This window comes from Merops nubicus, unplaced genomic scaffold (assembly GCF_000691845.1).
Source record: "Merops nubicus isolate BGI_N331 unplaced genomic scaffold, ASM69184v1 scaffold50097, whole genome shotgun sequence".
Lineage (NCBI taxonomy): Eukaryota > Metazoa > Chordata > Aves > Coraciiformes > Meropidae > Merops > Merops nubicus.
Window position 1 is genome coordinate 1 of NW_008621937.1, and position 12,871 is coordinate 12,871.

Sequence of the window (12,871 nt, forward strand, 5' to 3'; positions counted from 1 at the left end):
GGGCCTGCCGCGGACGGGGCGTGTTCGGCTCCTCCCGCAGCCAGCCAGCTTCCCCAGCGCACGCGCTCCGACTCCTGTCGAGGAGCCTGCGTCTTCTAACGAGTTCACGGGGCTGCTGGTGCAGCGCAAGCTTAAGCCGCCTACGGTGAGCTGAAGCCTCCTCCCTGCTGGTGGTGTCACCAGCTCAAGGCTCGCAGATGCAAATAGCCACCTGCCCGGCCTGCGTTACACCCCGGGACAAGTGCGCCCGGCCCTTCCGCACGAATCAGCCCCGCTTCTTCTCAGCGCTTTAGCGGCGCGCATGGGAACGCCTGGCAAACAGCCGTTATCCACCGCGAAGGACGGAACGCAAGACTGAAGGACTTGAGGACTGCTTAACCACATGAGTAATCTACCAGCCATTTAAAACCCATTAGGTATCTTTGCGTTCAACCTACAGTTTCCCTCAGAAGCTGCTCTAAAGCACTTGGCTACAGGAATGATACTGTACCTCAGCAGCATACAAAAGCTAAGTAAGATGTGCCTGAATTTTTTCTAAATGCTCAGCAAAGATGGATTTATTAAGCATAATCAGAGGTGCATGCAGAACCGCAAAGCTGAGCTTAGCACCCAAAATGGAGTCAAGTTAGTTTCATGCCAAAACAGAGCTGGGTAAAGGTGATGGTAATAAGACTGTTCTCGGCATAATGACCAGTCAGCACAGCTCAGCTCACTTGCTCCAAGAGGGAGAAGGTCTCAGCAGAACAGAATCAAGCATTTCCCCTACTCCAACAAACACCTCAGCCAGAAATTACTGAACTGCTTGAGGGAAGCTACACTCCATCTTTCCTGGAAAGTCATAAAACCCAGGTTAAAAAGAGCAAGAAGAGAGAGCACAATTCCATAAGCAACCTAATGGTCAAGGCTGTCAGTTCACCACAAGGAGGGAGAAACCTGGGCTGATAGTACAATCCCAGTGATCTCTGCTCATGTTCCACTACCATCCTGAGACACAGCCCACCAGCCTAAGCACAGAGCTCTGCCTACGACACCTAGAGGAGAACACAGGGCAATAGGGAAGAAGAGAAACAGCCCTGCTGAGGTGAGTGGTAATGAGACAACACTGCCACTAGAGGGGCTGGCACAGATTAGTGAAAGCCAGTAGGGTTACAGCAACATAAAATCAAAGTATTACTGAAGCACTTTGGTATTTGCCTAAGAAATATTCAACCGTGCTGCTCTTTAAAAGCAAAAGAACAAAATAACCCAGTTCCAAAAGGTTACCTGCAGCAGAATCTTCCCTGGCACTCTGTCCTGAATCAATTGACTCAGAGGACACATCTTCCAGCAGTGATCCTCTTTCACTGTCATACCCTTCTTCAGCTTCTCTTCTATCCCAGAAGTTGGCCTCTTCATGCTCAGGTGGAACATGAACAGCCATCTCCTCCTCCTCCTCAGTAGGCTGTTCCGGCCTCTCATCTTCAAGCTGCTGAAACTCCTGATTGTTCTCACCAATGGAGTTTGGGTTTCTGATGGAAATGTCAGATTCAGCCTCTTTTGCACCACCTGTGACAGACAGGGAGACATGAATAAGCACTGAACAAATGTGCATTTCTTACCTCCAGCTACCTGCAGTGAAACACTGCCTTTGACAATTTTCTTGAGTCTTTTCACTTCAACACTTTAACACTTCAGCTTGTGTATTGCTTTCAGTACATTCTCAATCAACTTTCAGTATAATCTAATAAAATGTTTTATGGGATTTATGTAAGGTAGCAACCTCATGCAAGGTATCAGTGAAATATTGCAAGATGAAGTGTTTTCATTGTTGGTGACTTTATCAAAAATCACATGCTCAACATGAACTACTATAAGAGGAGCCTTGCTAAGAGCCTCTTCCATGTAAACAGGCAAAAATATGACAGCAGGGACACCTAAGATTTTAGGTGCACAGATACAGCACCCAGATTTTGCGTTAACCACTGGGTCTCTCATAATTACGTGCTAGCTAGTTCAGAAAAAAAAGGCTGCTCTAGATCCTCATAAAAATTCAGCGTGTTAGTATATGCACATCCCTGCTTCTTGAGAGGAGGAGGTGCAGACATGACCTGAGTGGCTCCCTCTAGCTAGATCCATGCATGGATCCCACTTGCCTTACACAGAACCTGGCCCTTAAGAGCAGACATGCTGAGCTCAGCATTTTCTCTCAGGATCTGTCCCTGGTCCGCCCATCATGATGCAAAAATATGCATTAAAAATAAGGGAATTCCCAGCAGATTCCACAAGGCCTTTTTCAGTTCTGCTCCCTCACACCCTTAAAGCTTCTCTGGGTTAAACAGTGTTGTCTGGCAGAGGGTTTTACTTCCATTTCACCTATTTATTAGCTGGTTTAATATCCTACCTTGAACGTGCAGCTGATCATCTTCCTGTTCTGGAACAGATGCAAGTGGGACACTCTCACTAGCAGATGAGTATTTACTCCTTAAAGAATATATTAATTCTTGAATATCATCCATCAGTGCACTCTCCTCATCATACAAATCCATTTCTTTCACCACCTCCTCTTTATTTTCTACCACTCTGGAATCCAGAACTTTTCCTACAAAATCCATAATGGTTGATTCTGAAAACTCAAGTATCTGGTCCAAAGCTTTTTCTGTATCTTCACTATTATGGCTTGCATTCTGAGCAAGCTCCATCTCCACCTTCATGTCGTGAAACATGGCTTCTATCTTGACCACATGCTGAAGCCCAAGGTACTTCTGTAGACGTATTACACGCTTTTCATCAAGAAAATCTCTCATTATTGTGAGCTGCTTTACAGACTCACTGAAGTCTGTTACAGTGCCATTTGTGGCTGCTGAGCTGTCAGCAGGGCTGGGAAAGCGTGTAGATTGATGATGTTCATTTCTTGTATGCTCTAAACTTTGCGCCTGTGAATCTTTCTGTGAAATACCCTCTGGGAGACCATCTTTCCTTTGGTTAAAATCATTGTTGTCTTCTGTGTCAGGAGAAGGGAAGTTATGTTCTTCAATAGCTGATGGTTCCTCAGCTTCAGGAGGCTCATCATCATCTTCCACAACATGTCCCATCTCATCCAGTTTAGCATCTTCACTTGCTGGCACATCAACTTCTTTGCTCCCAGTCTCGCTTGCATCTTGCACGCTGACAGGTTTTTTAGCCTCCTTAGAAGACAAGTTTGTTTCCTCTCCTGTTTCAGAGGCAGGATTTGTGCTTCCCAGAACAGCTTCACTTCGTAGTTCTAATTCAGGGTTTGTACTTTTAACATTTATTGCATCACCCTGTACACTTGCAGCCCTTGCTTGTGACAGCTTTGCACTTGCAGCATTCTCATCTTCCAGTAGCGCTTCCTCTCCTCGTTGGAGGCCTGGGTCATCTTCAGCATCTGGCTCTTCAGATTGCAGTTCTGGCCTTAGTGTTCTTTCTTCTGCTAAATTTGTGCCAATATTTCTGTCTGAATCTGCATCCTCAGTACGAGCAGTTCCTTCCCGAGTAAGATTATCTGTATTAGTATTCTGTGAAGTTCTTTTTGGTTTTTCTTCAGGGGAAGTTTTCTCGACACCTTCTTCAAATACTGTCATCTTGCCAAGATTTCTTGAAAGCTCTTCTTTCACATCTGCCTCTGAATACTCAATCTCATTTTCCCATGGCCTAGATTGCTCAACAGCTCTTCGATGGCTTGGGTCTCTCTCCCCTGCAGGGGTTTCTTTCATGTTTCTCATTTTCATTTCAGGTCCTTTAAGAGAGGTGGTTTTTTGATTTTCATGATCAGTCTCTCCTGACTGTTTCAAGTCATCTTCATGTCTTAGAAAGTCTTTCTCCACAGCGGGTGTTCTGGGCTCTGGTCTCTCTTTCAAGAGGTCAGTATCTTCTAAGTCACTTTGAGACGTATTTTTTACATCTTCCACTGGTTTGGCTGGAACATCAACAGAAGGCTTGTTCTCAACTCTTCCCTTCTTCATTTTCTCCCATAACTTTCTGTACTTTAAATCACTTTCCAAGACGTCTTCCACGGTGTCATCCTGAATTTTTTCCTCATCTTTCTCTATTTGAGCAAGCAGCACTCTTTCTGGACTTCTGTTGGTATCACCAACAGATGGTTTTAAAGCATCTTGCTTGCTTTTAGCAAATGACTTGGACTCCAGATCATCTCCTGCACTAGGCAAATTGTGAGGCTGAGGCACAGCTGTACTCTTCAGCTCTTCAGTATGTGGTTCAGTTCCATCAATGGTGAGCTGCTCTTCAAAATGTTCAGTTTTGTTTGTTTTTTCTTTCAAACCCAGATCACCTGAACCTACAGGTTCCTTCCTAACAAGTTCTTTGGAGAGATCCTCTGGCTGAGTTGTTGCTAGTGCTTCTCTTTTACTAATTAGCATCACTTCATCATTTTTCTCTTTTGTTTGTTTAGATTTGGACCTATCCACAGTTAAACTAGCACCCAGCTTCTCACTCTTACTGAAGGCATCCTTGATCATTAATGCATCTGAATCAGGTTCTTCCTCACTGTCTCTTTGGTTATCTAGCTCTGTAGCACCCTTTGCATCTTCATCAGCTTCATGATTCTGTGAGTTGATGTCATCATTTTCATCATCCTCTAGATCTGCTGGAGGTGCAGTTTCTTCCTCTGCCATAAAAGACAGCAAAGGAATTTCTTCAGCCTCATCTGCAAAGTCTGGCTCCTCCTCTGCACTAATGCTCAAATCTTCATCCAAATCATCTTCCAGTGATGTAACAAGGTGAGTCACTTCATCATCTGATACAACAGCATCAGCAGTTGAGCCAAATTTTGTTTTCAAGTTCACAGAGAGCTCTCTGTTTAAAAGTGTATAGGCATTGACTTCTTCATTGTCTTTGTCAAGTTGGCTGGTTTCACCCTGAGGAATACTGGTATTTTTGGCATTTTCACTTTCTAGCCCTTTTAGCTTCCCATGTAGCATTCCTTTCAAGTGCTCATGTGCAGTGTGATCTCCCTGAGAGTTTTCTTTGTGACTATTGACACTGGAGTCTCCCCCAGTATTTTCAGTTCCTTTTATAAGAGAACTGTCTTCCTCCTCTGTCATGGTGGGGGCTTCCTTGTCGTCTTCTGTGCTTAGCTCAAGATTGTCTGTCTCCAAAGCATCAAGGGACTTCACTGAATCATCCTGTTCAGTCTCCTCATCCATTTCAATTACTTCAGCTGGTTTTGCCCCCAAATCACTTGACTCAGTTTCGACTTCATCTGCTGTCGTCTCTTGCAATGACTTCAAGAGCTCCTCCACATTATAGTTATCAAAATCATCCCTTCCACCATCAAAGCAAACAAAGTCTGTTTCCTGAAATGAAAAACAAGATGTAGTCACAAATGGTATTTTCTTTATCACAGTGATGAGACCAAATCCATTTGGTCGGTTATAGAGAGATGCAGCAGCAAAGGAAATTATATTAATGGTGCAGAATTAACCCTTTGAGTCCTTAACTAAAACTCTCCTTGAAATCAGTGCAAGTTTTTCCCAAAGACTCTTAGAAACCTAAACAAAAAGCTTAAGGCTTAGCTCTGTCAAAGACCTCCTAGTGAGGAACAAACTGGAACTCAGCATTGGAGTTGACAGTATTATACTTCACCCATGCCATATAACCTGAATTAAGAACAAATCTATTGCTGAATGCCACTGAGGAGAAGAAAACAAACACCACTACGCTGGTCTATCACAATCTCTTTTAGCTGTCTCTCCTGAAATGACCAAGTCCTTCAAGCAGGTGCTGCCTGTCACAATTTCTGAAAAATAAATTGAACAACAGCATGAACTGCTGAACGTGATTTTGTAAGGGTCTGAAGCTGCACCCACAAACAGGCATTGCTCACACAACTCTGGATTTAATAGCTGTTAGTTCATGAAAGCCACATGTGTGTGTAAGGGATGAAGGGCCAACTCTAGAATCAAAGCGTATCAGGTTTTGTTTCTGATACCACTTTAAACTTCAAAAGTTTGGGAAGAGAAACAATGCTGACTACATACCAAACTGCCTATGTTTAAGGCAACCAGCAGCAGTTCTAGAGCTCAATCCAAACTGATTTTGTTAGAAGAAAGCCAGAATATTCAAGAAAATAAAGATCAATGCCCACATTTTGAGCTGGTGCTTAACACACTCATAGCTGCACAAACATTCCACCTGCCAGCAGGTATGTGAATCTCTGCACATACATAGCTGCTTACTAACCAAAGGTAACTAAGGATTGCTGATAATCCCATTCTTCTCCTCGGGGATTTTACTGAATGTTGAATTAAGAAACAGTAAGAAGCCAAAGTGAAAAATAACTAAGGAGACTTACATCTGTTGGTAATTCTAGCTCTTCATTGGAATAATTATGATTTATTTCAAGTAAATCCTTTGGAAAATATCCAAAATCGCTTCCAACCTGCCAGAAAACAAACACAAGGAAACAAAAAGCTGTAAAGAAGCCTTCAAAATCATGTGACTATGTTAAAATCCTAATTACAGACACTAGTAATAAACACATCAAAGTCATGGTCGAGTATTTCTAAATTATGTTTAGTACTGTGATTAAAAAGATTAGTAATACCTTGCTCATGCAAGAGTTTTCATTGAAGTTTTACACTTGCATTTCACAAAACTCTTAAGTTGGGAGGTTTCACTGTTCACATTTTAAAGCCTGGCTTGTAGTAAGTGATGAGGAGAGTCGGGAGTGAAGCCCAGGCATCCTGCTACACCTGCTTTAACTGCTGTTCTGCGTGTTCACTGGCACCACACACGCCTCAAGCACCTTGTAGAGCCATAGAATCATTAAGGTTGGAAAAGACCCTTGAGGTCATCAAGTACAACCATCAACCCAACACTACTATGACCACTAAGCCATGTCCTGAATTACCATGTCCACACTTTTTTGAACCCCTCCAGGGATGGTGACTCCACCACCTCCCTGGGCAGCCTGCTCCAACGCCTCACCACTCTTGCAGGAAAGAAATTCTTTCCAATGTCCAGTCAAAACCTCCCCTGGTGCAACTGAACCCCATTTCCTCTTGTCCTACCACTAGTTACTTGGGAGAAGAGACCAACCCCCACCTCACTCCAGCCTCCTTTCAGGTAGTTGTAGAGAGCAATATGGTCTCCCCTCAGGTTTGTCTTCTCCAGGCTAAGCAATCCCAGTTCCCTCAGCCACTCCTCATAAGCCATGTTCCCCAGACCCTTCAGCAGCTTCACTGCCCTTCTCTGGGCCCGCTCCAGCACCTCAATGTCTTTCTTACACCATGGCACCCAGAACTGAAGCCAGTGCTCAAGCTGTGGCCTCCCCAGTGCCAAGCCCAGGGGCACGATCCCTTCCCTACTCCTGCTGCACATCTTCAAGTATTAAGCATAAGAAGATCTTTGACTAATAAGAGCTACATCCATGCACAATATTACAGCCTGAAATATTTTTTTGTACTTAAAACAAAAAATTTTCTTAAAGTAGATGTTAGGAAAACGCAAAATTATACCTGAGGTTCTATTTTAGAACCTGTGTGGAAAATATACCCCTCCTGCCAATGCACCATTGCTCTTCAGTGACTAATACAAGCAGAAACCAGTGGCAGATGGCTATTTTCAAGCAAGTCAATGTGTGAAGCCAAGGCAAACAGCAGAAGACAAGAATCTCTTATCACTCACTGGATAAGATCTCCACAGTAATGCTCTCACTCAGAGTTCTGACAACAGCTGTCAAGCAGCCAATATTAATAGCAGCTATCACTACAGAGATTAGATAATCCAGGCAATTAGAGCCCGGTGGACACACCTAGAAAGGTAGAGTTCCTAGATGACCCAAACATTTAGGGTAAAAAAAAAAACAAAAAAACAAAAAAACACGTGTTGGTCACTTCCTCAATGTTTTGTTATAAAAGGAAGATGATTGTTGCCAATTTTTCTTGAAGAGTTTGTTTGGAAAGAGCAATCAAAGAACAAATTAAAAAGGAAATGAGTTATGTCAAACACAGGGATATACAGATATATGTATTGTTACACTGATATCACTGAAATAGGCTAATCTGGGCTGAATTTTTCTGGATTTAAGTGGCATAAAAAGAGGAAAACTGTATCCAGTAAATATGTACATTTTGTTGTGCAAGTGAAGTAAGCACTGATAGCTGAAAAAGGAAGCCCTATAACCTATTTCTGACTCAAATCTTACCTCCCATAGTTGATACTCTGAAGTTTGTTACACACACACACGTATATTTATATATAAAATTATTGCCTCATCTTTTGTAAGCACATGGAGGTAGTCTGTTATAGAAAAGAGATCATGTACGCAGGTTTATTATTGGGAATTACTGGGAATGGGAAATTAGGCTAGACAAGTCAAAACAAAAGCTTCCCTTTGTGCAACACACTATGATTTACTCTGAATTGGCCTGTTTCTCTCTACAAACTTCTATTCCAGTTTTAAATCATCTTTCTGAAAACCAAAAGCCAAAGCCTCAAAGTAGCCTCCTTATAGACTAATCTCCATGGCTACCATTATAATTAGGCATCACAATTTGAAACTCATTTAGTCTAATCCCAGCTGCTGACCACACAAGTCTTCTCTGCAGCAACCCAGTTTGCCACTTATGTAGTTTACAAGCCATAAGGGATCTGCATGTCCAAAATTTCATCTGCTCCTCTCTCTCCAAGTCCTCTCTTGTCAGGCAAAAAATGCCTCATTGTGCAGATAACAGAAAACATTCTTCATTCTCTACAGACCACGAGAGAGGAAAGGCACCAAGGACGCCAAATAAATGAGAAAAAAAGTGCATCCTTCATTTTCACTCCCTTCCCAGCTAAAATGCTGTGAGCAGATGAAACGCATAGCTGTGTATTCAGCATCTGTCTCCACCAGTGCCCACGTGTGACAGCCAGATGTGGCAGATAGACCAACCACCATGCCAGACCCTCGAACCACCTACCTCAGCGACAGAAAACTGATAGCCAGGAAAGAGGATACTCAAATGTCTTTAGTCTTAAAGCCCACATCCTTAAAAGCACAGGCATCACAGGTACCTAAACCTGCAGAATGCTGATCAAAGAAGAGTTGTTTCAATCTGCATTGTTAAGAAAATAGAGAAACAGGAAAAAATTCCCTAATTCTCCAAGTCCTCCAGATACACTGTCTTCCTGATTCACCTGAAATTTACCCCTCCTGTCTTACTTTTTATTACCCTATGTATAAGATCAAAAAAAAACACCCAAGAAAACAACAATCCCCCAAAAGCCACAATCTGCAAACAAGTCCAATTCTTGTAACATGAGGCCAGAAATAGTTTTTTTCAACATTAAATCAAAGGAATAAATCTCAGCTCTCTGCCAGAAGATAAAATAATCTTCTGCAGCAATAATTTAAAGAGTCTTTGCTGAAATGTTCTGTTAAAAAGTAGCAGTTTTTACTTGGAATTCTCTGAAGTAGTTTTGGAGTTCTGGACCCTGCTAAAGATAAGGGCAGAGCACAGGAGAAATACACAGGAGGAGAATCTACAGAACACAACTTGATGGTGTAAACCACGTGAGGTGGGTGCTGACCAGAAGACACAGCACAGTGGACAACAAAGAGTACCAGGTGTGCTCCACCTTTTGTCTTGGGGGAAAAAAAAAAAATATAAATCAAGAGTTTTCCTGGAACTGATGTACCCGTGAAATTTGTAACAAAATCACTATTAAATCATGGTCATAGCAGATTGTCCAAGCATTTGGCTTTGCTGTATTCATGAAGTTTGGACAGGTCTGCTAAAAACTGCATGTCTTATAATGTATAGAATGTATATTATAGCTGGGTTCCAGAATGCTTTCACATGCAAAATACTCACTGAGCTCTATGGGAGTTCTGCAAGCAATAAAATATGAGACTGGGAGCATAAAATAAAGGAACCACTGGCACAGGGGAAAAAAAAAAAAAAAACAACCAAACAGTAATGGCTTGGAATGGGTGGAGTGAATTGGAAAAGCAAAGGCAAATAAAGCCCAGGCACAACTGCTATAGAATTTTCCAGCCTTGGTGAAAGGCTCCCTTCTTATCAGACCATCTCCCTTTGGGTCAGAAATACGATTGTATATCTCATAGCTCCCCAAAATTGATTTCAGGATAAGAGCCTGTGTTTACAACTTGTCTGAAATGAGCCTGAGGAAGCTTCTCACACACATTCCCCTATCTCTGCTCCAGTTATCCCTGGATTTCAAAGTTTCTGTTATGCCCTAATAACCATTTTCCCAAAAAACTTTAGAGAATGGAAGAAGTCAGCAGGGTAGAAGCCCGGGATCAAACGATACACACGAGGACACAAAGTCACAGGATTAGATCCCAAAAGGGCTGCAGCAGAAGGTAACTCGCCTTGCCCCTGGAATTCATTTGCTCGCAGACCTCACCAGGAAGCCTGGTTTTAATTAGCAAGCGACAGCCTCCCCCTGCCTCCAGGGCTGCCTCCAGCAGGCATGGCTGGTATTCATAAATCAAGCTGCCCAGCCAAGTCTGGCACGGGAGAGACCCCAGTGCTATCTGTGGGTCAGGACAGGGAGGGACATGCCAGTGCCCTACTCCACAGGCAAGCGTTGGCACCTCTGACCCCGCTGCCACCTTTGCGCGCCAGTTGTTGCAACATTACAATTAATGCAGAAGCAAGCAATCAAACCAGGGTAAAAAAAAAAAATAAGGGTTATAGCCACCAACTGAAAGGTATTAGTATGTCATCACAGCCCTAAAAGGACGACAGAAAATAGTGTAATACGATTTTAAAAATTACAACAAATAAAATGGAGCTTTGCAATTCTTTTAGACCTGCCAACTTCAGCTTTTACTTGTTAAGCTCCAAGCAAACATCCTTTTGACTCAGAGACACGCCCAACTGTACGTGAGCTTCCTAACAGCAGATACTTAAACTGAATAGTAACTCAGCAATTACCTTAAACCTGCTGTCTGATCTTGCAGTCTGCCTTACACCTTGTTGGAAGATGCAAAATCGGCCCCACGCTGCTACTCCATGTCTCAAGAACTGGCAGCCCTGGAAACCTGTACTGGCTAATTAACCAAATTATTTATGGTATAGTAGATGTCAGAAGGGAATTACCAGCACGATACAATTATAAACTCTTCTTTAACCACGTGCTGCAATTTTCTGCTGCCTTCTGTATCATTCTAATGGGATTCAGCTCCTGCTGAGAGCTTGGCTGTCCACACCCAGCGTGAACTGGTTAGAGAAAGTGATACATCCTGCTTTTCACTAAACCACTAGTCCCACAGTCAACACCCAGGTGCTGCTTCAAACAGCCTAGAACACTGTCACAGGCAATCATGCACCAGCGGAAGAAAAGAAGTTGAAACAAATCATTTGGACAAAAAACAGCATGTGGAGAAAGAACAGCAGCCTCCAGACTGCCAGCATTTTCAAGGGAAATACACACAAATTGCTTTTCCTCCAGGGTATCTCAGTTCTGCTTCTGTGGGGTAAGTAAGGTGTTTATCATGAAACCTGAGAGGAGTGTTCTATGAAATAATTACAAGATGACCCTCCTTTCCCATTAACCCTGGAATTGCCCGAAGAAGACAAGGACTTGGACAAGACCACTACTCTGCAAGCTGCTACAATGTATCACTAAAGCTGAGAGACAGACCAGACTTTTTAAAAATCTAATTTGCCTTCATTCTTCTCAGTTTTAATATTTTTCTCCTCCAGTTCTGCATATAGCTGAGATAAAAAGTGGGAAATAGCAGGTGAATATTAAGAGAAACGTGATTAAAACATATATATAGAATGATGTTTAGGAGGATTACATGTAGAACAGGATGAGACCACATCAGAGGTAAAGGCAAGTGTGGGCTTAAGCCTCCCTAGACAGGAGGGAAGGTAAGCTCAGCTTCCAGGCAGGCTCATGGGCCACCACTTACAGCACTGCAACAGGAGGGTCTCAACATAAAGGCGGTTTTCTAACAGTTTTTAGCACGCATTAGCGTTGCCCATTTTTCACAGCACTTAATGCCTTAGGTTTGATAAAACCACATCCCTTTTCACACTGGTCTCAAGACAAAATGGCATCCATTATGTTGTTTAGCTATGTTCAAAACCCTAAGTGTTCTCATACGAGGCAAAAGGAAGGAAAAAAAGTACTTACACTTCCAGCCCAAAGCTCGATTGATTTTCCTATTAGTTTGTAATATACATACACTGCTTCTCCTTTCTTAAAATTCACGAAGCGACAATCTGGACCTTTAAAATCCTGCATTGCCTTCCCTCGACACATTAACACTGTCCAAAGAAAACAAAAAGAAGGATAATAGTTAAAATAAATAAATAAATAAACAAACCGTTTCACAAAAGATGTCTTTGCTAACTGGCAAAAAATAAGACCTCCCTGCATGCACCCCTTTCCTGTATTTTTCAGATTGGGCCAAGAGATAAGAATTTTACTTGCAGTATAAGCAAAATAAGGTGTTGGTTTTGGGTTTTTTGATTTTTTTTTTTTTTAAAAAGCAAGCTAACTGATTAGGATAGGCGTTTGACAAAGCACTTGAGAATTACATTTCAGAATTATGCTACAAAGCTAATTATTAACAGTAAATTAGATAGGCTGATAGATGACATCTATGTCCTAACGAAGGAGCTTTTTTCAGCGCATAAACAACACCCGGAGATTGGTTTTATGAAAAGAGGGGTTGCAAGGAAAAGAAAAAAAAAACAAATCCCAAGGAGCTGTGGGAATCTGAAAACTTGGTCGAGAGGAGAACGACGCTGGTAGGCGCCGCGTTTCCATTTTCCCGATTCTTCCCAATTTCCGTGTCAGAGCAAGAGGGAGAGGACTCCGAGCAATGTCCCCGCGGGGCAAGCGACGGTCGCATCCCTTCCCGGGGCCGCGGGGCCTCCCGGCCGTGCCG

At 42.7% G+C, this 12,871-nt stretch overlaps 1 protein-coding gene across 1 annotated transcript; it reads right to left on the minus strand.

Moving 5' to 3' along the window:
- Positions 1-1,263: 1,263 nt before the first annotated feature.
- On the minus strand, positions 1,264-12,245 carry LOC103777070 (melanoma inhibitory activity protein 3-like; the record flags this gene model as incomplete). The annotated part of the gene is made up of 4 exons (XM_008944608.1): positions 1,264-1,545; positions 2,381-5,312; positions 6,311-6,397; positions 12,112-12,245. Coding segments are annotated over 4 exons (3,435 nt in total), but the record flags the coding sequence as incomplete, so codon positions are not given.
- Between the last annotated feature and the right edge of the window lie 626 nt (positions 12,246-12,871).